At 44.7% G+C, this 25187-nt stretch overlaps 1 protein-coding gene across 4 annotated transcripts in view; it reads right to left on the bottom strand.

Annotated features, from left to right (window-relative positions):
- The window catches only part of DGKG (diacylglycerol kinase gamma), a 206002-nt gene that overhangs the window by 18918 nt on the left and 161897 nt on the right, over positions 1–25187 (bottom strand). For all 4 annotated transcript variants that reach the window (XM_036066663.2, XM_036066662.2, XM_036066665.2 and 1 more), the window contains 2 exons: positions 6811–6931; positions 4201–4261 (listed from right to left, as the gene is read on the bottom strand). In XM_036066663.2, coding sequence (XP_035922556.1) covers positions 4201–4261; positions 6811–6931 — 182 coding nt within the window. The remainder of the gene's footprint in view (positions 1–4200; positions 4262–6810; positions 6932–25187) is intronic.

Raw genomic sequence — 25187 nt, 5'->3', positions numbered from 1 at the left:
AGCCCCGTGTCAGGCTCCACACTCAGCGGAGTCTGCTGGAGATTCTCTTTCCCTCTCCCCCTCCCCCTGCTCATGCGCTCTCTCTCTAAAATAAATAAGTCAAATCTTAAAAAAAAATCATAATTTCTGTTCGGTTTTTGTATCTGTCCCAACTTCATGAAATGGATCAGGTGACTTTTCTATTTTGTTTATAATATGGAACAGTTTACATGAATATTTATTTCCTAATAGTATGGAAGAACTCACCAGTAAGACCATCTGTTTTAAGATCATTTTGGATGTAATTCTTTGAAGGCATTTTCTCTTTCATTAGAGGTTATCTGGAATTTTCATGAGATGATCAAGTTTATTAGAATCAAGATGATTATATATTAAATATGTCATATTATGTCTTATAATTAAATGAAACCATCACATTCATGTTTATATTTTATTACATTATATATTTTATATTTTAATGTCTCTGATTTTTTTGTTTTTAAAATTGGCTTTCAAATATTTGACATGTTAAAGAATTAGTTCTCAATTTTCCTGCTTCCTAATTATGTAATTTCTACTCTTATCCTTATTATTTTCTTCCTTCTGCTTCTCCTGTTTGTTTTACTGTTGTTCTTCTAATTTTGCAATTATTCATTACATGTCTTCCCTTTTTAAATGATGGAAGTATATGATACTTTGAATTTACTTCCAAATATAGTTTAGGCTATATTCTACAGTTTTTGAATGAGAACCTTCTGATTTTTATTATTTTTGGAATAGTCTATGATGGTGGTTTTGATCTCCTTGTGAATCTACTGTTCTTTAGGAGAATTTAAAAATCAAGTGATTGGATTTTGCTTGTTTATTCATTTACCCTTCTATTATTAATTTCTGATTTTGTTGCCTTATGATCAAATAAAATAACCTTTACGATTTTTCCTTCTGGCTTTATATAGATTTTTTTCTTTGTGAACTAGTTTAAGATCTATTTTAGTAAATACTCTCTGGATCCTTGAAAAAAATGAGATATTTAATTTGTTTATAGGTTATAGAGTTATTTCATCTAGTGTTGTGATATTTATTTTTGCTTCTTGACCTCAGAGGTAGAAACAAATATTTTAAAGCTTCTCAATACTTGTATGTCTGTCAACTTCTTCTTTTATATCTATTTTTTTCTCAGTATATATATTCATCCTGTTTTTCACAGTGTATATTTTGATTCTGTTATTGCACACCTACAATTTTATGACTATTACATCTCAGAAATGAGTGTACCTTTTATCCAATAAAAAGTGACCTTTTTTATTCCACTTCATGCTTTTGACATGTTGGAAGGTTAGTTTGCCTAAAATTAATGTAATTAATAATATCATTTTTTACTTTTAATTTCTCCATGCTTGATAACGAATAAAATAAAAAGATATATACGTCCTTTTGCTTTAAGTATATCTTTTACAAGAAACACATCATTGGGTTTTAATTTTTAACCCAATATGAGAGTACTGTTCTTTTAATAGGGGACTTTAGCACATTTTTTGGGTCGTTATTGATATAGTTAGTCTTAACCTCCTTCATCTCGCCTTAAAATTTTTTTAAAGTTTGCTTGTTATTGTTAGGGTGATGTATGGGATTGTCGAATCACTATATTGTACAGCTGAAACTAATATAACACTGTATGTTAACTAACTTGAATTAAAATGAAAACTTAAAAAAATTAAATGTTTGCTTGTTATTTGCTTTCTGTCTGGTTCACATTGATAGGGTTCATGAGATTTAAACCCTCCCAGATTTGAAAGGTGTGCACCCTGTTTTTGATTTCACTAGTGATTATCTAATTATTCAAATTTTCTTCTGACTTAAGACTTCTTCATTATCAATGTGCAGAGAGACAATGAAAAGATTCAGCATATTTTTGCTCTCCCTTTTTTTAACTTTTAAAAAAATTTTTATTTTTTATTTATTTTTTAAAATTTTTATTTATTTATTATTTTTTTACTATCCCTTCACTGAGGCCTCCCACGTGCTTTCAGCCTTGGTTAATCTAACCTTAGGTTTGGGACCCAGCTCCCTAATGTTTACATGACAGATCTTCCATCTCCTGGAATGATTTTCACCACGTGCATTCAGTGGTACAACCATATTTAACAGTTTTTATTTTCCTTCATCCTAATTTAACTGGTTTCAATTTTTACCAAAAATTGTTTTGTGTCATGATGTCCTGTCATTAAGCCTTTCACTCTGAGTTACTTCCCAGCTGGTGTGTGCCTTCAGGAAAACGTTTCAACAAGGGGACTTTTGTTTTCACTCTTGTGAGCTGAAGGTGACTTTCTGTTATGCCCTGAATTACGTCTCCCCCAAATTCATATGTGGAAGCCTTAACCCCCACTGTGACTGTATTTGGACACAGGATCTTTAAGGGGGTAATTAAGGGTAGGTAAAGTCAGAACGGTGGGGCCCTAATCCATGAGGAAGAAGAAGAGACACCAGGAGTGTGCACACACAGAGAAAAAGCCATGTGAGGACACAGCAAGAAGGTGGCTGTCTGCAAGTAAGGAAGAGAAGCCACACCAGGACAACCCCACCAGCACCTTGGTCTTAGACTTCCAGCCTCCAGAGCCGTGGGATAATACATTTCTGTTGTTGAAGCTGCCCCGTCTGTGGTATTCTGTGATGGCAGCCTGAGCGGACTCCTACATCTTCACACGTGGCTATCCACGGACTGTATCTTAAGATCACTGGGTCACAAATGTTTTCCCAGTGAGGTGAAATCTCTGAAGGGTGGCCTGGAGAGAGGGTCAGGGTGGGGGCAGGAGAAGCGTTTGTTTCAAAAACGAAGTCCTTGCAGTAAGAGAAATGGCAATCCAGTTTCCAGATCTCGCTGAGCCAGGTGGGAGAGGATTTGATTTCTTCCAGCCTTTTTTTAGAAGACAAGAGGAGTTTGGATAGATTTTTCTCAATTTAGCTCCATCAAAATTATAAGTAGTAGAAATTTCCTCCATCCTTTCTAATTCTAACAAAGTGGTAAGCTATTATTAGTTTTTGCTGTAGTGTGTTTTCATCTTTTTCTTAGGCTTCATAGAAGCCCGAAGATTGAGGTAAGGTTTTGCAGAAAAATCTCTGCTTTTGATACCCTTTATAGAAGTTGCCATCCCTAGAGTCTGTCTCCAGGGGCCAGTTTTATAATCTGTAGAAGTCACATGGAACCAAGAGTGATGGAAATACATCTACGATTCAGGCCTGGTAGAAATCTCATGCAAACCCTTCCGCTAGTAGAAGAAAACTTGATGTTCTGAGGGTTCAAAATAGTAGGTTTTTGAGCTATCTGAATACTCCACAAGTGAGGGAACTTAGAAACACTACTTTTGCCTCTTGAAGTTTGCACATTCACGATAGCACTGAAGGTGATACTAATGTAATAGCCCAGGGAGCACCCTGGCCCCGAACACCGGGATAGTGCTTTCTCTTCACCACCGAGTTTTTAGCTGGGTTTCTAGCTAAGCAGGAAGGATGCCTGACCCCTGTCGTGGTGCTAAATGGAGGGCTGCTGTGGGTATGGTAAGTTGGGGAAGGAGGATGTTCCCTTTCTTTTGCTTGCTCATTTGTTCAGGGCTTTACTCATTGTTCAACAGATATCATTGTGCACCTGTTCCGCGCCAGGCACAGTGCTGGGTGCTGAGTGAGACCTCGCCATCTCCCCTTGCAGTGGGGAGTTCAGGTCGGTGCCTCTGTGGTGAAGTGTGTGCACTGCGGGGTCCTCCCCCTGGGGCTCCGGGGGTCACAGTGCCTGGGAGGAAGTTCCGGCGTGAGGGTACACACTTGGCTTCTATATAAGGAGACGCTTTCTAGCAATTAGACTTATTCATCAACAGAGCAGGTTTCCTTTTGGGGCGGCAAGTTCTCTGCCACTGCAGTGACTCTAGAGGAGATGAGATGCTCAAGGCTACTGCACATGAAGTCTTAGAATTCACCAGTTCCAAGTGTGAGCACTTTGGGGACAGGTCTTTGTTTCACTCGGTTGGGGGACTGGTACCTCACAGGCCCGACACATAGTGGGTGTTCAATAAAGGCTTAGCAGGTATGTGAATGGGTGGATGAAAAAAGTGGAAGACAGGCTGCACTAGATGATTTCCCCAAACCCTGGGCAACTCTGAGAGTCAGCGACTTCATACTATCAGTGCCCCAAAGGAGCCCAAGAGAAAACTTCTCACCCTCATCACTCACCGTGCATGGGGGCTGCATCCAGGGCTCTCCATCCACTTGCATTGGCAGCAGCTTGTTTGTCCTGGAATACCAAGAACCGAGAGAACACAGTGAGCTTTGTCGCTTCTGGAGTCCAAGAATTTTAGGGTGGTCCTCACAAAGGAGACAGAAGTGGGAAGACCTTCTCTGCCCACCTAGGAGTGGTTCCCTAAGACTCCCCTGGAGGGCTTGTTAAAAATTGATTTCTGAGCCCACCTCAGGAATTCTGACCAGGCAGGTCCCAGGGTCACAATTCAGGCTATGGGCGATTCTGTTGCATTGGTGCTCAGACCCTAGTTTGAGAAACATTGTCCGGGGTGAGCAGTAAAGTCCACGGAAGTCTGGGAAACAGCGGCCAACAAGGATGGCAGCACCACTGCTGAGCAGACCCTCAGTCAACAACCAGCCGGAGGGCCTACAGACTGTGCCAGAAACTCCACAGTGAAATGGGAACGGTTATGAAATGGGAAAAGGCCTGGTTTCTCTGTTGAGTGAGAGGTTGCATCATGTCAATGAAGTAACGTCTCCATCCTATGCAAGGTACAGCTCAGGTCTGAGTGTGTTTGCCTTGCCCCCGCTCCTAACTATCCTCTCTTTTATGTCTTGAACAGTAGGGCACTCTGTGGTTGTATTGGACTATGAACCTGACTTAGCTGGGAAATGGGGTCATTGTGAATACTGTCCCCACAGGTAGAAGGAGAGGAGAGAAGACCGTGTTGCTTTCCTGTTTGGGACAAGGCTTCTCTGCCATACAGATTCTTTAAAGGAGAGAGATGAGGTCTTTTGACTCCCTTCTGCGGAAGAGTTGTGAATTCGTACTATATTGCCTTCGGGAGAAAAGGCAAGTCCTTTTGGAAGCCTCTGGTCTGGGTGAGCAGGGAACAATTGCTACCCACTGTCTGGGAAGCTCTCACCTGGGTTTGGCATCTGCCCTGCTTTTGAAATGATAAAATGAGGGACCCAGGCTATGTTCTGATGTCGATGACTCTCTGACTGATCTTGAGAATATTTAATAATAAAAAATAATAAACCTAATAATAAAACCAATCATAAGAGGAGAGAGTGGTATTTTGGTTCTTGGGACTGAGGAGGGTGTCTGGGAAATGCCCAGGAGGATGGGGATCTTGGCTCACCCCCTCTGTCCTATCTGAAAATAGGTCCACTGAATGTGAAGAAAAAGTCCTCCCTCTCACACATGGCTTTTTTGATTCCCCTGGGACTAAGATGTTACGTTCTCTGTGGTCCATATCAGTTATGGCTTAGCTGTGCGAACAGACTGGACCTACTCAGTGCTGGAGTCGTGGAGGACAGACAAGGAAGTAAATGTGGAGATTAATGTGGAAAACAGGGGCCCCAGAATGACAATAGCCCAGAGAGAAAACAAGCAAAGCTCTGGGTAATACTAGAAAAGACAAAGAAGATACAGGGAGGGAATGAAGAAAAGGGTTTAGTGGGATAGACCTTTAGCTAAGAGATGTCAGGGAACCAGCTCTGGGGATCTTTCCGAGGGATACAGGGTAGCGCCAAGAGCAGCATTTCCCTAAAAGTGTGCTGAGGACACTCGCCCAAGAGGTTTTGGGAGAAAAGGGTTCTGTGGTCAAATAACTTTGGGAAACCTGCATACTGTGGCCCCTCCAGGAGATCCCTAAGGCACACTATAAGATTTGAACTGTAAAAATTGGATGGGGAAAAGGAAGGGAATAAAGGCTTCTCAAATAATCAGGTGGAGAAGAACCTGATGAGTTTTATTGACTAAACAGAAGCAACTGAAATCAGAGGATCCCCCCTCTGAGACTCCATTTCTTCCAGCAGCCTGCAGTGACTGACCTGTGAGGTCCACACCCTGCAGAAGCATCACCCTCTTAGGCAATTACGACCCATTTGCTGATGTTGATGGATTGGCTCTACAAAGGCAAATAGGGAACAGTATTTCTAAGGCCACTATCCAAGAAAGAGTGAGCTGAGAACCTGGTTTCTGTCATAGTGTGCCCTCTGGCATACATCTAGCATCTTAATTTGTAAAGATAAGAAAGGCAACACCAAGCAGAGAATTATAGGGGGAGGGAGGGAAAACTGAAAGGGAAGAAATCAGAGAGGGAGACAAACCACAAGAGACTATTAAATCCAGGAAGCAAACTGAGGGTTGCTGGAGGGGTGATGGGGTAACTGGAGAATGGGCATTAAGGAGGGCACGTGATGTGATGAGCACCGGGTGTTCTACATAACTGATGAATAACTGAACTCTACATCTGAAATGAATGGTGTACTATAGGTTGGCTAATTGAATTAAAAAAAAAAAAAAGAAAGGCAAGAAGTTGGATCTCTGGTTCTCTGGACCTCATAATCTTATACTATTTAGAGAATTTCACCAATTAATTGTAAGGTAATAGCAAACAGGTCATGGTGGACCCTTCAGTTGATGTCTTGGATGGTTGGGAAATGGTCTCTAAAGACATTCTTTATAAATGTTATCAAGCTTCTGTCCCGCACTCTCCCTGCACTGAAATCCAAAGATGGCTTCCTAGTTCTTGTCTGTAAGAACTCTGAGGGGGGCGGAAGACCTGGAGGCTGCTGGATAATGAGGAAGCATACCTGATGGTGACCGAGGAGCACTGGGCCAGCCTCCTGCCAGCACTCTTCAGGCCAGTGTAGATCTGCCCCATCTCCATGGCTCCCTCTAGCCCCACCACTTCAAGGAGCTGGTCACTGAGGTCTGCAGAGTGAGACAAACAGAAGTAGTGCATACACATCTCTCTGTTCCTCAGGCTGGTTTTTGTCAGAAACCCAGATCTATCAAAAATACCCTTTCATCTCCCACCAAACAGCATTTTCAAACTCATTCTGAATAGGGAATTTCCCCAAAGGTCAATAAATGTACTTCTCATGAACAGAAACCCAGTTCTAGTGAAAAAAGGTTTTGATTCAGAACATTAATATGCATCCAATGAATAGGTTGGCAATTCTAGAAGCCTCTTTAAATGGAGAGCAACAAATGGTGAACCAGCTATTTCTGAAATGATTTTCAAATCCCACCCCCACCCCCACCCAGTGCAGCTAAAGACACATAGGAAGGAATGGTGACAAAAGTCCTTCTCCAAGCTGGTTCAAGTTTCTTTTCTCTGAATGTCGGAATAACATCATGGCCCTAATGATGATGACTGATGGTTAACCAACCTCAAATTTGGCCTGTAGGAAGCCAGTGTGAGCCAACCTCCTTGGACATCCTTGGGGAAATCAGTGACCTCTTTCAGGACACCAGGTACCTCATCTGAGCCAAGGAAAAGAGTATTTCACCTACACCAGATTATTCTGGGTCCACAGTAGAAAAAGTGGGACAGAAAATATGAGTCTAAGTCTCAGAGTCACATAGGATCAATGGCTTCCCACAGTGGCAGTTACTTCTGATTCAGCACCTGGAAGATGTCTTTTGTTCAGAGTTCCCGAGGCTTGGGCTGTCCCTACCTGATTTCTTGTGAAAGCAATGGCAGAATCAAGGTTTGATGTTGGGAACAAGACTCACTTTTACAACACAACTTTTGTAGTTGAAACAGAAACAAAACAAAAAGGCAGATTCTTTAAAAGCTTCCATTCTTTTGCCTACTAAAGCAAAGGTACTTGGGGCGCCTGGGTGGCTCAGTCATTAAGTGTCTGCCTTCGGCTCAGGTCATGGTCCCAGGGTCCTGGGATCGAGCCCCGCATCGGGCTCCCTGCTCAGCAGGAAGCCTGCTTCTCCCTCTCCCACTCCTCCTGCTTGTGTTCCCTCTCTCGCTGTCTCTATCAAATAAATAAAATCTTAAAAAAAAAAAAATAAAGCAAAGGTACTTTTCTCACAGATTGTACTTAGTCACTAATATCCCAAACTAGAAAGTTAATGTTTTTATTTATTTAATAGATGGGTTTTGTCTAAGGTGCCTCCTGGTATAGTATAATGGTGTTTGTTAAGATTGTCAAGGAGATATTTGGGTTTGTCTTTACTTTTTTGTTTAGAAGACTGTTGTTTAAAAACATTTTCTTGATGGATGCATTTCTAATGAAGAGTTAAGCAGACCACGGAGCTGACCACAAATGTGTCAACACTGCTCCAGTCCAGCCTACTGATGATCACTGATGGACAGCAGCTGCCAACAGATACACAAACTGCACTCCTTCATCTTCCTGTGACAGGCACAGAGCTTTCCCCTCTATTTCAATCCACACTCCCATTCTCCTTCTCTGGTTCTCCTTCTTCTTCTTCTTTTTCATATCTGTGAAAAGATACTGTCTCCTTAAACTCTCTATCTCATTTGGGCTTGGAACAAGAAGCCATGAAAGAGCAGTGTTTGTTTAGGAGAATGCTCCAGGCTCTCCTAAGGAGTTTGGATCCAATAAACAACAAATATCTAAACCTCTAGTCATTTAATTAGTTCCCTTCTTACCAAAGAGCATTAAATAACCATTGGATAGTCTTAGCTTACTGTGTCATTTTAACAGTGTCTGTGAAATCAGCACGGGTTATGAATGAGAGAGGGGAGAGAAAGGGAGGAAGGGGGAGGAGGGAGGAGGGAGGAGAGAAACAGAGGAGTGTGTCTAGGGGTGAGGAGGGTGGGGGAGTTATACTGGGGTAGGAGAAAAAAAGCAGCAGAACTCTTCAGAGGTTCCCCTAATGGCAGAAAGACAGATGTCTTGTAAAATGTTGCTCTTTGTACCAGGCTTGGGTATCTGACAGTGCTGTTAGAGTTCAGCGTTTTCCCTCCTTGAAACATTTCCTGGTAACAAAATGTTCTAAGAAGCAAGGGACTTAATAGACTCAAGTGTTTCAGCTTTTACAATGTCTTGGTCTTTTAACAAATTTTCCTGTTGAATGGCTTTAAGTTGTTATCACTTCCCACACATTACCTTGCAGCTATCACTTCCCACACATTACCTTGCTTCCTGGCTCTAGAAGAGAAGTAATGAAGGCTGATCTCATCCACATGGTGGGTGGGTGGGGGGCAGAGGCTCACACACATGTGGGACTGAGGAGATAAATGCAGGGTAAGGGGCTAGGATATACTGGTATACTTTTTGCCATTTTGCTTTTGAATTTGTACTCTGAATCTTCCCTGGCATAAAGAGGCTAGGATGACTCCTGTCTACCACTGAAGGAAGACTTGATTGTTCTTCTTTTTTTTTTTTTTTTTTAAAGATTTTATTTATTTATTTGACAGAGAGAGACACAGCGAGAGAGGGAACACAAGCAGGGGGAGCGGGAGAGGGAGAAGCAGGCTTCCCGCCAAGCAGGGAGCCCGATGCGGGGCTCGATCCCAGGACCCTGGGATCATGACCTGAGCCGAAGGCAGACGCTTAACGACTGAGCCACCCAGGCGCCCAAGACTTGATTGTTCTTCTACTTCTCCACCATTGCCTAGCTGATCTTTCTTTCAATTTCTTACAATGCCTACCATGAGGTTCTGAGATAAAGAAATCTATTTAACGTTGTTTCCCAAACTTATGGGACCACAAGTCTCTTCTTTTGTGTGATACCTATAAATAGTCCATGGTAGTTTTCTTTGATACACACTTTGGGATATTTTGGCATCACTTAATTCCCTTTACTTCCTTTAGCACAGAGATACTTATGCATAAATTAAATTTGGAGTTAAAATGAAACAGAATAGAGTGCAAGTCAACATCCAAGCACACAGAACAATTAATGTTTGAAGCTCAGAATCCAGAATCAGGTCATCTGTTATATCAGGTCTGTTTTACCTGGTACCAGTGATTCAGAGTGTGGTTTTGGCAATTCACATCATCTCCCTATTGTCTGTCTTTACACTTTTCAACTCATTAGTATTTAAGCTGGAATACCCATGCACCTTAGTAAAACAGGAATTCATTCATTCCTTCATTCGTTCATAAGTTACTGAGTAGCAACTGAGTGCCAGATAAGAACTGGGAATACAAAATGTTCTACTCTTGAAGGACTCTTGACCAAGAGGGAGAAAATGTATTAGGTGTAGAAAATGCTGTAATTGAACTATAGGGATAGGGAGGCCTGAGTAACTGATTCTGACTCGGCTAAGTATGGGAAGAAGGTGTCACAGATATTTAAGGAAAGTCTTGAAGGATGAATGCCAGGTAATTTGCTGTGTTAAGAAGGAGAAGGAGCAAAGATGTTCCAGGGACAGAGATGATCATATGTAGGGTTGGATGGTCACAGAATGCAGAAAGAAATTAATTTAGCAATAAATCCACTTGGCAATTTCATTGAAAAATATAAAAAAGTATTTCTACCTAAGGAGAATTATTGTCCACAAATTATTATTATTATTATTATTATTTTTTTTTTTTTACAGAACTATAAGAAGAGGGTCACTGAGCTGGGCACGAGTTTGTTGCAACCACTAGAGCTATAGGCCTTTTAGCTCTGCTCTTGGTAACAAAGCCTTGTGTTTGTGTGCAGGGAACACTTAGTGTACTCTCTCTGAGGAGGAAAAAACGAAGAATGGGAAAATGGAAAAAGGAGAATGTGGAAGCAAAGCAGGAACGGCAAGGACGGCAATAGCAGCTCCAATCTGGCCCACTTGACTCAGCCTCCAGTATGTGATTTTATAGATGCAAATCTGCTCATGTCATCCTTATACCAAAAATCCTTCAGTGGCACCAATCATAACACCAAGTGCTGGCAAGAGAAGATGAAATGTGCATTCTTTCACACCTATGATGAAAGTGTAAATTGGCAAAAACTTTTTAGAAAGAAATTTGACAATGGGAGTCTACAATTTTCATACTGTTGATTCATTAATTTCTTTTTTGGTACCAATCACAAGAAATCATTGACAGGATCTAAGCGCACACAAATATGAACACTGTTGTATCATTTATAATAGTGACATCCCCTTCTTCCTCATTTCCGTCTGTATGAGAATAAAGTATATGGTATCCATGATGATAGACTTTTGTGCTGCCATTAAGATATTTACAAAATTTCAAAAACATTAAATATGTATATAACATTAAGTGTGAAGGTGAGATATACACTTATTTATACAGAGCATGCCCTCAGCTAAGTAAAAATATGTATCGGAGAAAAGGACAAATACCCTTAAAATCTTAACAGCGGTGAGTTCTGGATAATTAGATTCAAGATCATTGTTATTTTCTACTTGATGCTTTTCTACATTTTTCGTATTTTCTGTAAGTATGTATTAATGTTATAACTTAAAAGTCCTTTAAAAAAAACCTGTCAACTGACTGCTCTTCATACTTGTAAACATGACGTAAACTCCCTGGCTTGATGCCCAAGGCCTGTACCCATCTGTCAAGAGGCTGCCTCTGCAGTTTTGTTTCCTGGCACTGTGGGGCCAGGTACCTGCTCCAGACATGCACAACAGCATGACGTTCTCCAAGTTATCCCTCCTCTGTGCTTCTACGTATGCTGTACCCCTGCTGGAAATGCCCACTTCCACTTTTACTTTTTCATTAAGACTCAGCTCAAGCACCATCAACTTCGAGAAGCCTCCCTACACTTGCATGCCTGCAGTTTGGTTTAGATCCTCCAACTTTTCCAGGTGGATGTGGTCAGAGAAAGAACAAGAGGGTTGATGTACCACTGCTGGTGGGCAAGAGAAGGCTGAGATACTGTAGCATGGGGTCTAGTCTGAATAGGGAAGGAGACGAAGGACTGGAGGAAAGGGAGGAGGGGGAGTTCTAGAAGGTGTTGAGAGCCAGTGGGAGAAGGAGGGCTGGAAAGAGGTGCGGTGAGCAGTGCTAGTACATGCCGAGTGCCTCGTATGACCCCAGTGCTGGGCAGCTGAAGAAGAGGGTGGTGATGGGCCTTAGCATCAAGGCGAAGTGAGGCTAGGTCAGTGGTTGCCATACTTTGCTGCACGTTAGTGTTACCTGGAAAGTTTTTACAAATAACAATGCCCAGATTGCATCTATACCAGTTAAATCAGAATGTGTGGGACTGGGAGCTAGGTATCAGTGTTTGTTTTTAAAGATCCCCAGGCGATTCCAAAAGGCAGCACAGTTTGGGAACCGCTGGGCTGGGTTGTTGGGTGGATCATCCCCTGAGGCTAATGGTTCTCAGAGTGTGGTCTTGGAGCAGCAGCCTCAGTGTCACCCAGGAACTTGTTAGAGACACAAATCCTCAGGCCCCACCCCAGACCTACTGAATCAGAAACTCCGGGGCTTAGGCCCAGCGGTCTGTGTTCTAACAAGCCCTCTGGAAGATTTTGAGGCATGCTCAAGATTGAGAACCTGAGCCTTAGGCAATAAAACTGCCCAAAATATATGCGGGAGTTAGAGTGAAAAGAATTATAAACAAGTTCCTTCCTGACTACTTTGATCTAGAGCTTTTTCACTTGAAAATTAGGAGTTAGGAATAATAATGCTGACCTCAAGTGTGGTTATGAGATTGAAATGGCAGAGCTGAATGCTAAAGTGTCTGGCACAGGGTGGGCACTAAAAATCTATTAGTTTCACTTTCCTTTTCTGCCAGATTCAGTCTGACAACTCCCAATTGTCTGTTTGGCTACCTTCCTAGAGTTGTGTACAAGTGTCCTCAAACCCCAGTATTCAGGCTAAAATTTTTAAAACACCTTCAGTGGTCCTCATAGTTTCACACCTAAACACAGAGGCCACAAATTCAGGGGAGCTTTACATTAAATGGACATCCCGCTCAGTCTGTTTTTCCTTCCTCTTATCTCTTCCCTCCCTCTGCCCCTCTTTCTACTTCTTTGATCTCAACAGTCCCATTTTGCTTTTATTTTCTTAGTCCTGCCCACTGTCGGCAGGAGAGATTGGAGCTAACAGGTAAAGTTGGCAGAGCATTCATAGTGAAGGGGCATGTCTGATCTGTCCACTCCCTCCTTCAGACCCTTCAGAGGCTCTGGAAGCCCAAGGGACAGTGCCTTGGCTCCTCAGCCAGTCATGCAAGGTCATCTGCTAGCTGGCCCTGTTCCCTGCACTGGTGTCCCTCTGCTTGGAGAACTCCTGTTTACCTTCCCGGGATACCCCAGGCACCGTGCTTCTTCCTCCTCCTTTGCTCAGACAGTGGATCTTAGCAAAAGACAACTGTTTCTGAACATATCACTCTCCCAGCTCCAGTGAGAGTTGAAAGTGGGGATGCTTTCCTGTTTTGTTTATCTTTGTAACCCTAGCAACTAGCCTAGCCCTGGGCATATAGAAGGCTCCCAATAAATGTTGGTTGAATAAACTGAATAAGATACATGCTTTAGTGCCAAAGACCTTAATAGGTTTGACCTGAAGGAGGAAAATGATAGTGAATAATATAATAATAATAACAACAACAACTACTTGCCTAGATTGAATTGGGTAGTAGACTTTCCATGAATTAACTTATTTAATCTACGTATAACAGGTAATGATAACCCAGTCTGGTTTTTGCTTCTTTTTTTTAAAAATATTTTATTTATTTATTTGAGAGAGAGAGAGAGAGAGAGAGCATGAGCAGGGTGGAGAGGCAGAGGGAGAGGGAGAAGCAGACTCTCTGCTGAGCAGGGAGCCCGACGTGGGGCTCCATCCCAGGACCCTGGGATCATGACCTGAGCCGAAGGCAGACGCTTAACCGACTGAGCCACCCAGGCTCCCATTGCCTCTCTCTCTTAATGCATAATTTTTATGATCATCCCTATCTTGGCTTCTGGTTCACACTCATGAAAATTCAATCATTTAAGATGCAAGGGAAGCTCAGAATATAGAGTGGCATGATTTGAGCTCCTTGCTTGCCATACCATAGGGAAGCACAGGAGATCCGTAGCCTAACAGGATGCCTTGCTACCCTCAAGCCCACTCCTACCCGTTTCTCCTTCAGTCAGTCACACTCTGGATTTAGGTCTGAGAACTGCAATGGGCCAGCCTAGGGAACAAAGCAACCCCCAATGGAGGTGCTGAAACCCTACCTGATGGCACTCAGAGAGTTTCTGAACCATCCCACCATATTGCCCCACACCCTAGGGTGCCTATGGGCACTGTCCCTTTACCTGGATTCTAGCAACATGGGTGGACTGAGATGTTGGGCGTCATTGCTTTGGGTTGGAGTCCCATCAGCTCAGTGGGTAATACTAGTCAGCTAATGCTCATCTGAAGCCTTCCCGGCAGGGTGTGTGTCTGACTAATTAGAGACGCAAGAAGGAATTTGTCTCTACTTAATAAATGGCCTCTGGGAGACAAATAAGGAGTCACAGGGTTCACGGCAAATGCTGAGAAACTCTGTAGAAGGTCTGGAGTTTGGGGCTAACAGCTTCAGTTTAATCTCTGTGTCCATATAGGGCAGGCTATTTGTCTTTTCTGAGTCTGTTAGTTTGCTAAGCCTGCCATAACAAAATCCCACGAGGCTGGGTGGCTTAAAACAACACAAGTTTATTTTCTCACAGTTGTGTTGGCTGGACAGCTAAGATCAAGGTGTTGGCAGGGTCGGTTTCCCTTGAGGCCTATCTTCTTGGTCTGCAGATGGCCACCCCCTGGCTGTCTCTTCACATGACCTTTCCTCTGAGCGTGTGCATCCCTGGCATTTCTCTCTGTGCGTCCAAATCTCTTCTTCTAAGGACACCAGTGAGATTAGATTAGGACCCACCCTCACTGCCTCATTTCATCCTGATCACTTCTTTAAAGGTCCTGTCTCCGAATACAGTCACATTCTGAGGTAGAGGATTAGGGCTTCAACATACGAATTTTGGGGGTGACAAAATTCCCCCCAGGTCCCTGCCCCATAACAGGCACAATAATAAAACCTACTTCATGAGTTATTTCGAGGACAAAAGAGTTAAAAAATGTGAAGATGTTCTATAAACAGCAATTAGAAAGGTTCCTCATCCCTTTGCTAGAGAGAAGCTGACCTGCACTGGAGGGGGACGGGGCAGTGGGACCTTCTTACCATCCTCAGAAGGAAAGGATGCAAGTGGAGCTCTGCCTTGTGGTGGGGCCAGGTTCCGTCCCCACAGTCTAGACAGGTGAATGGTAGCTGGCAAGCCTCTCTCAGACTTGGCCTGCCAAGGCTGTAGCAGGTGTCACCTTGGACTCCTTTCCTGCCTCCAAATTTCCATGGAGATGGGCCACGTGCCCTTGGCCGCTCAGGCACCTAGAGCCCCACAAACCCAGACACTGATCAGACCGCTTCAGCTTCCCACTGGGTCTGGTCGGCACAGATGAAAGCCTGCTCCAGGCTAAAGAGCTTCAGAGCCAACTCAGAAGCCTGGCAGCCCGAAAAGAGCCTGGGCACAGGGAGATGGAGAACCCCACAAGACTGTTGCTTGATTTTCTGGAGGGGAGAGGCTCTGGGGTTTCCTTGGGCACAAAAGGGTGAGTAAGGAAGGAAGGCTGTAACTGACAATCAGGATTTTCACTGGCCGTGTTCCCACCTGGCCTCTCAAAGCACCAGGCCCTCAGGTAGCCCAACCACATCTACCCTGAAGAATAATCTAGGACCAATGCTCTTCCTAGAGATCCAAGCTCAGACACAGGATAGAGGCAGAGGGACATTTACCGGCAAACTGAGCAGGCAGAAGGGGACATTCCTTGGCATTCTGCAAACCCAACGTGAAGAATGTGCCCCTGAGACAAGCTGTGGGGCACAGAGCATGGGCTCTGGACAGGCTTACATCAATTACTACTGCTTGGCACCCACTAGTGTTATTACCTTGGGAGAAGTATGCTTCTCGCTTCCCCGAGTCTTTCTTTTTTTTTTTTTTTTAAGTGGGTTGCATGCCCAGTGTGGAGCCCAACAGGGGGCTTGAATTCACAACCCCGAGCCGAGATCAAGAATCAGATGCCCAACCAACTGAGCCACCCAAGTGCCCCCACCCCCCAAGTCTGTCTTTTATCTGGCAAATGGAGATATAATAACTCACTGGCAGGGTCGCAGTGAGGTTTAGAAGTGAAGCAATCAGGAGCCCTGCACAGAAAGCCCTCGAGAAACAGTGGCAGTAATTGTGATTTTATGTTTCCTTAGAAAGAGGTGTCTTCAGAATATCCTGTCTTTGCTACATGGTAAGTGAGTGGCCCTCTGCGGATGGTCATTAATGTGACCCAGAGAAGGTAGTGAAGGAGGGAAAAAAAAAGGAGGGAGAAGAGGAGATGGAAGATGGGGGAGGGGTGGCTAGGAAAAGAGGGAGGAGAAGGTAAGGGAAGAATGAAGTGCTGGAAAGAAAAGCAGACATACCATGATGGCCAGAGATACTGTGACCTTGAGCTTTTGGGATGACTGCCCCTCCTGGCAAATGAAGCACCCCTATTTCTACTTCTTTTACTCTAAAGCAGGGAGGAGGCTCAGCATTTTATTTGGAAATGAGTTCCTTTAGTTCCTTTCCTTTCCCTGAATTCCTGTGTGTGTGTGTGTGTGTGTGTGTGTGTGTGTGTGTGAGAGAGAGAGAGAGAGAGAGAGAAAGAGAGGAGAGAGAGATACAATCCCACAGTGATGCACTGTTCCTGGGCTGAGCAAGGAGAGAGTCGAGGAGGATCTGGAGATATTTCAGGCATAATTTTGACACCCCTGGTCTAGCTAGGCACCTCCTTGGAGGGAAGTTTCCTTTGTGCCCTGCTGTTGTCATACTTGCAGGTTTCTTCTACTCCCAGGGGTCTGTAAAACCCCATAAGAGCAGATACTGAGTGGTCTTTGCCTCTGGATGATAATCCAGATGGCAATAGGAGAAATAGCCCAGAGCCTCCACTTTCTGAAGAGGAGAGGTGTAGGGTTGGAGTGAAAGGGAATGTGTTGATGTAGCAGGCAGGAGCTGGGATTTTTGTCTCTGCTCTGGCTGTCTAGTTGGGTGACCTTGGGCAAGTCACTTTCTTCCTCAGGGCCTCCATTCTCCCTGACTTTGGGTGGGGGCAATCTAGCCTTCAAGTCTGTTTGAGCTGTTCCCACAGAAGTAGAGTCCGCATTTCCTGACTGTCTGGATCAAAAGCAGATTGGCCACAACCATTCCTTACACTGTGCAGAAGACAGAACATTCTGTGCAACCCTACACTAAGGCAAGAGAAAAAGCAAATGCGGGTTCACAATGGCCATTGTTGCTGGCTCCTGAAAGCCTGCTGTGTGGTGGGGTGGGGAGGAAAGAGTGGGGGCCTCCATTCTGTGTGGCTTCCTGGGTTGGGCAGGGCTCTGACGAAAGCTCTGTCTTTTGTGAAAGGGGGGCTTCTAGTCCCCTCTGTGCCCAAGGGTCAGGTGATTGAGAAGGGGAGGTGCAGTGTGCTAGGGAAGTTGTGTGGTGAGGAATTTTTCAGGAAGAAATGATCTCCTGGAAGATCTGAAGTGAGGGTCTGACATCATCATGCCTCCAAGAAAAACCAAGAGTGAGAATGTCTTAGAAGGCCTGGGAGGCAGTGGAGGTATGGGGAATCTCGACTGGGTGGTCCCAATGAAGACATGAAGAGAATGACCAGTACTGAGCACAGACTCTGGGCCAGGCCTAGAGCTTTACAAAGGTTATTGCTTTTAACCCTCATGGCAACTCTTATTAGATAGAAACTATTATCTCAACATAGAAAAAAAAAAAAACTCTTGAGGCTCAGAGGGCTTGAGGAGTTTGCCTAGTATCACAAAGCATGCGGTATAGCTGGAATTCAAACCAAGGCTTGTCTGACTCCAAAAATAAGCTCAGAATAAAGAACTCAAGGCAGAGACAAAATACCTAGGAGTGATATGGTGTCTGATAGGCAGGAAATGAGCATGGAGGGGCTGAGCCTCTTCTCGGCTCCTCTCAGGGAAGACTTCTTGGCTGCACAATCTTATTAAATGGAATGCTGAATTTCTCGGCTTGAATGTGAAATGCTATTGTTGGTATTTTGTTGGTATATTATCTGGCTTTATTTTGCTCACAGAGCTTGAGAAGCTTCAGTTCCAGATACAATGTAAATAATAAAATAAACCAATTAGTGGTGAGATTTTCCAGTTCAACTCAAACCTGATTCTCAGGCATGACACATATAATAAGGTACATTGCACACATCTACACCCACCAAGCTAATCACAGCTCAGAAAGATGTGCACACCACCCACCTGCCCCAGAAAGGCAAAAGTAGAGACTTGTGATCAGGAGGGACTGTTTCTGGTTGTTGGGTCAGGATTGGCCAGAGATGGGGAGGTGGGGGAGGATACTGCAGTGTCTATCGAGAGAACACCATGTTTGCAATACTAGGACTTGGCCCTAGTCCCAGATCCACCAATTAGTGTTTGGCTTTGGACAGGTCAATTAACCTCCCTGAGTCTCCTTTTTCTAATTATAAAGTGTTTCTCAAGGGTGCTGTAGGGGATTAAAATGAGATGATGAGTATAAAATATTTCTAGCATCTAGTGCTAAATTCAAGTAGATGCTTAACCAGTATTGGACGAAGTGGCCTGAAAATGGGAAGTGGTGGGTGCCGGCAGCACGCTGGAGGTGGAAAAGACCCAGGTTCCGGTGCAAGGCCGCCGCTCTGTGAACACGGGGAGCGGTTTGGTGCGGAGGCAGACAGGAGGGCGGAGCGTGTGGGTAGAAGCTGGGATTCTGTTGGGTGGTTTGTGGGGAGGGCAGAACCACCCACGGGGCAGCGTCCCCTTTGTCAGTCCCCTACTTCCTCCTGGCTTTTGTTCTCTATTGGCCTCTGGTCTCCTGACGCCCGCCCCTTTCCCTGTCCTCTAACCCAAACTGCACACTCCTCTCCCATCTTACTGCTCTGGGCTTAAATACCTTCACCTCTTCCTCTCTTCCTATTATTCGAGAATCATGGACAAATTCCATGGCACATGACTCAAAGATCTCTTATCTTTCCAGCCTTTCTTTTTCCTACCTCTGCAGGCTAGTGTTCTAGCCCATAGTGCCCTTCTCTCACTCACTGTCTTTTCAAAACCTTGCCAGCTTCGCGTGTCAGCATATAGACGTTCTGTATCTGGCTCATTCATTCATTCATCCATTCATTCTGACATCAAATAGTTCCTGATCTCCTGGGTGCAGGGCACAGTACTGGCAGCCCAGGATCAAGTTCCTAAGGAAAGCCCTCCTTGTCTTACCCCCGGCATTCTTATGATACTCTGTTTCTGCCACTCCACGGGGCTCGCCTATCATACCAGTGCTAACAGGATTGTTCTCCATGTATTTTCTGGAGGTAGACTGTGAGTTCCTGGAGGTCTGGACACCTCACACTCTTGCTTGCATCCTCCATAGCACCTGGAGCCCTACAGGTACTTGAAGGCAAGTTTGAATCCAGGCTCTGTCCCTTACTGTCTGTGTTCTTGGGCCACGTAACCCTATTGACCTCAGTGTCCTCAGCCATAAAGTAGATTAAATACAGAAGGTTTCCGACTTACAATTTTATGGTGATGCAAAAGCAATATACTTCACGTTTTGAAACCATACTTTACATTTTGAATTTTGATCTCTTCCCAGGCCAGTGACTGGTGGTACCATACTGTCTCGTGCTGCTGGGCAGGGGAGCAAACCGCAGCTCCCAGTCAGTCACGCGATCACGGGGTAGATGATGGCTATGCAGACAGGTATTCTGGTTTTCAGTTTCAGCACAGGATTCATTATATTAAATGAGATATTTAACACTTTATTTTAAAATAGGCTTTGTGTTAGATGTTAGTGTTCTGAGCACATTTAAGGTAGGCTATGCTAAGCTACGATGTTCGGTAGGTTCAGTGTAGTAAATACACTTTCAACTTACAGTATTTTCAGCATACAACGGGGTTACTAGGGTGTAACCCCATTGTAAGTCAAGGAATATTTATAATTAAATATGCAACAGGCTTTGCCCGTAAGTAAGTGCTCAGTAAAAAGCAGCCCAATACATATTAATTGATTAATTAAGAACATGAAACACTTCTTACTCAAATTAGGAACAGATGAAGAACACCAATGTTCAGGCCATGTGGAGCGGAATGGCCAGTCTGGAGTTTTGCTGTGGGTTGAGTCTTAGCAGACACCTGGTATCAAATGGCTAAGAAGATGCTACAGAGAAACAGGGACTGGTGTGTGGGCCAAGGTGGGGCAAGCAAAGGCAGAAAAATCTAAGGTATCTAGACCTGCCAAAGAGCTACTCTAGAAGTTTCTTCTCCATGTGAAAAATGAAGGGTTCATTGGCTCTGTGGTTCTATCTTGAGCAGCAAACTTCTTAAGGCAGGAATTAAGTTGAAGTTTAACTTGAACCTGAGTAGGCACGTTTCCCCCTGCCAACGCTGAGCAGCCTCCAGAGGTACAAGTCTACCTTGCCAGCCCCTCCCGGGTCTTGGCTGGGGAGGAGGTGGGGAAGAGGACGAGACACAGCTGGAGTCAGAGCCCTCTTGATTCAGCAGTCAGCTGAGGAAGGACGAGGGACGGCTTTTCTTGACTTTCCGGTGAATTTAGTTGGGTCAGGGCCAGCCAGAAATGAGGAGGCCGGGGCCGGTACTCTGGTGTGTGCAGAAAGAATTCGATGTTGGGCTCTGGTCCCATATCCACCAATGTGTGTGACCATGGCAGGTCCACAAATCTCCCCGGGGTCTCATTTTTCTAATCTACAAAGTTTCTTCTTGGCATTCTTGGGCAGGGGGGCAGCCAGGCTCACCAGTGCCCTGTTTCTCAAACTCCAACACACATATGATCACCCGGGGGCCTCGTGGAAATGCAGATTTGGCTTCATCAGTCTGCCCTAGGACCCGAGGGTCCATCTTGCTAACACTGTCAGGTGATGCCCTTGCTGCTGGTTGTGGACCACATGAGGTTCTGGAGCAGAAATGGGCAAACCACAGCTCGTGGGCCAAATCCAGCCTGCTGCTTGTTTGTGTCAACAAAGTTGTGTTGCAACACAGCCGTGAGCATTCATTTGTGTATTGTCTACGGCTGCTTTCACACTAAGTGGATGGAATGAGGTAGCTGCATCAGAGACCGTACGGCCCACGAAGCCTTATTATCTTAATAGTTACTATGTGACCCTTTACAGGAAAAGCCTGCGAATGCCTGCTCTCGGGTACTGAGAACTGGCCCGTGTGAGCTAAAAGACCTGCACTTCAGTCCGGGTTGGGCCAAGGACAAGCCACTTCACCTTGCTCTCACGTTTCTTATCTGGAGGACACAATGATCTCTGAATTTCTAAGGAACTTGGGATTCTGGGATTTCAGTGCTACACAGGAACATCATAGTCTCTATAGAAACAGCCTTCTGAGAAGCAGGTGGTGTGGCCTTGATTTGGAAGCTGCAAAAAGCCTACCTGGCCGAACCTGCAGATTGAGCAGGCAGCTCTGACAGGTGCCCTGAGAACCACACCTAATGTAGGGTCAGCTGGGAACAGACAGGGGCTTGGAGAGGGAAGAGTGAGGATAGGGAGGTGGACCTCCCGGCCTTCGGTAGAGCTTGGTGCTGGCACAGAGGCCCTGGGACGTTATGCCTCAGCACCACACCCCCAAATTCCACTTTGCTGAGAGAGCAACTCAAACACAACTTCCTAACTCACCATGCCAGGTGCCCCTGACTCTGGGTGCTTTTGGTCAACCAATATTAATAAGCCCTTTCGAGGTCTCAGGGACTGTGCTGGGCACAAGAATATAGAGAGAACTATGACATCTGGAGCTGAGGAGCTCATAGTCGGGTGGGAGACACCAGGGAAGGAAATAATTGTAGAAGAGTTCCACAAGCCAGCTGTGAAAGGAAATGCATGACTCTGGGTCTCTAGCGTGGGCCACAGGTATTGCCATTAACAAGGCAAGGAGCATGGGCAGGGGGCGGTGGGCTTTAGGAGGGGAGAGGGTGTGTAAATAAGATAATGCTTCACTGGGGGCATGTTGATTCCAGCGTGGGCACCCGAAGAACTGAAAGACAATGCTGTGAAAAGCAACACAGATTCTCTCTGTAGGCCTGCAACGGGTTAAGAGGAATGACATGTATGTTGCCATGGTTACTCCCCAGCCCTTAGGGGACACCCAGTGCACACCCAAGTACTCCCGGCTCTTTAGGGATCACTTGCCTTGCTCTATCTCAGCCCCCAGGAGAGACCTTGGCCCGAGAGACCTCTGTGGAATGCGCACTTGTTAGGAACATTTCTACTTTCTCTCAACACCCATGAGCAGTAAGTGGCTGACTACTGTTCATTATGACTGTCTTTCTGGTCAGCTCCCCACCAAATGGGAAAATTGGGAACCTACAACTCTGGACAGCTCCTGAACCCAAGAGGTCACCTTCTGTTATGGTTTCATGCAAGTGAAAAGCCCTGAGAAGCAAGGAATTCACAGGCTCACAATTATTTTCTTGGCTCATCTGAGCTCCAGCTCCTCACCTGGGAACAGGAGCCTGAGATGGCTGGATGGCAGCCCACTCCCTTGCTTTGACATTTAGGGTACGGGCCATACAATCCGTGAAAATCCACATGGGCACAGCATGGAGGCAGAGAGAACCACGTGTGCCCCTGAAGTAGTGGAATCAGCTGAAGTGCAAGATTTCCCCTTCCCAGGCAAGACATCTGCATCGGGGCAGATTTAGGACTCTCTGTTTGCTAGGAGGGTACCTGTGTGAGGCCTGCTCGGTTGGTTTGGGGACGAGGCTAGGGGGGCATCGCTGTGAACCCCACACTGGCTGGCTGGCCTCGCTGGGGGTCCAGGTAGACCTGCGACTCTGCTTCTTTGCCACTTATCACAGATCCTAATTATATGCTTATCTTTTGGATTATTGTATTGAGGCCTGGCTCCCATGCTCCCTAATGGCTACAGGGACCACGTCTGTTTTTGCTCATCACTGTCCCCTGGTGCCTGGCACTTGATAGGTGCTTCATAATGTGTGCTGAATAGATGACAGAAAGCCTGTCCCCGCTGCTGGAAAACTGACACGAAGGATACACTCTACCAGTGGTGGTCTGTCTCCCTGTCTTCATTTACCAGGTATTACAAAAATTATTACCAACGGAAGTCTGGGGAGATTTTGCCCTCTCCCTTGTATAGGACACCCTGTTTGCAGTTCAAATGGGATTGACTAAGAAATCACTGAGAAAAGTGTTGCTTTAATAGCAGATAGACAGACGGGCTTAGGTGTGGATGACTTAGCCTCAAGGCTATTGCTCTTTTAAGGGTAAAGGCTGGATTGCGACAGATAACGAGGCTCAGTGAAGAATGTGAGAAAATGTGTAGGAAGTCCCCTCATTCATACCTCGAGTGGGGCTAAAGAGAAACAATGGCAGAGCTTCCCAGCCTTCACTCCCCAACCTTGCAGGGACTGGTCCAGCCTTGTGTCATGCCCTTGGTGCTTCACCTGGATTCAAGACTTGGCACACTTACTCTTATCTTGCTTCACTGGAGAGCCAGCTCAGGGGTAACTCCCATATTGGAAGCAATAGCCAAACCAACTGAAGCATAATGCCATCAAATAACCCTAGAGGTACAGGTTTTCAGAGCCACAGGTAATTTAAAAATAATCTAGATCAAATTTCTGAAAGCAGAGGTTAAGAGAGCGAAGCTCTAAATCTGGCCCCTTTCTTATGATACGCTAAATATTTATCACCATCCATTTATCACTAAACAATAATTCTGATTACTATTGATCAAGCTCTCACCATGTTCCAGGCACTCTGCTAAATGCTCTACATGGATGATTTCATTTAACCCTCAAAACAATGCTGAGTGAGAGAGACTATAATTGTTTCCATTTTGTATGGGTTGAAATGGAGACTTGGGGAGGTTTAATGACTTAACCAATGTCACGTGGCTGGTGGTAGGAAGGCCTGGGTCTTTCAACTTCTAGCTCAATGTTTCGTCCCTTATCCTACATTGATTCTAAGTCCTCAAGATAGATCTGAATTACTTATTTGCAGATAGTTGCCACATTTTACTTATCAATTGAGTCTAATGGTATCACGAGATGAAACTCTCAGCCTCATAAATACTCACATGTAACTCTTTAAAATACCTTTTTTTTTTTTTCAAGATTTCCACTGAGTGCTTGTTCCTGTTCCCTCCCTCCAAAAAACATTTCTGTAGAACAACGTGAGCCAGGTGGGTAAGATGTTAGGCTTTGAAGGGAACACAAAGATGAAGATCACATGCTCCCCATTTTCCTGGTACTGGCAGGAGAAAGAAATGACAATGATACACATGCCTATGAAACAGGGTGACCCATAATCAGCGTACTGTCAAGACAGCAAAATCAAGTGCTCTAGGAATACAGAGGTTGGATTCACTTCCAGAGGTGCCACCATAGGCTCCAGAAAGGAGACAGCCCTGGACGTAGACCTTAAAGGATGAGCAGAATTTTCACAAGTCTATGTGGAGCCTTTCCTTGGCCTGGTATATAAACATTTTCTGTTTTCTGAGTGTCTGGCATGTACAATACATGCAGTAGGATTTTCAAATAAATTTTCTGGTTGGACACTAGCCACTTGAGGCCAGCTAGGAATCATGGACTTGGTTCTGATGCTACCACTGGATGTAAATTGTGTAAAAGGCCCCCTTCTCTGGGCCTCTGTTTTTCCCCAGCTATGAAGTAGGGATATGGAAGGGAGTGGGTGTAACCTTGCTCATGGGTCTCTGGTTAGGATCACCTGAAGTTAATATATGCAAAACTAATTGTAAGCCAAAATGAAATGCAAATATAAGGGATTATCTATCACTCTTCTTATTGGTGTTATAAAAATGAAAAAGAACCAATGCCCACGTACTGCTCATTATCTAACAACTTTGTTTTGACTAACCACACTGGGTCAGGCACTGGGGATACAAAGATGACTACGCCAAGCCTCCATGCTTGGAACATGAAAGGTCTAGGAAAGGAGATGTCGGTACAATTGATGTTATAAGTTGAATGTGCTAGGACAATGGTTGAGCTGGACTTTGGCAGAAGCTCTGCTCCTTTTTATTGCTAGTACAGGTAGATGGCAATGCTAAAGTTAAGAACTTCAAAATCAGAAATTTAACAAGTATGCCCCAGAATAAACTAGGATGAAAGGTGAGGGGAAATTTTTTAAGTTTGAGCTTATACTATGTTCCAGGCACTTTCACATCCATCATCTTCATAAAAAGTTAGATATTATTATGCCCATTTTACAGATGA

The sequence above is a fragment of the Halichoerus grypus genome, chromosome 1 (genome assembly GCF_964656455.1).
Source record: "Halichoerus grypus chromosome 1, mHalGry1.hap1.1, whole genome shotgun sequence".
Classification (NCBI taxonomy): Eukaryota; Metazoa; Chordata; class Mammalia; order Carnivora; family Phocidae; genus Halichoerus; species Halichoerus grypus.
Note: the sequence above shows the minus strand (reverse complement) of the source record. Positions and strands in the feature narration are given on the sequence as shown.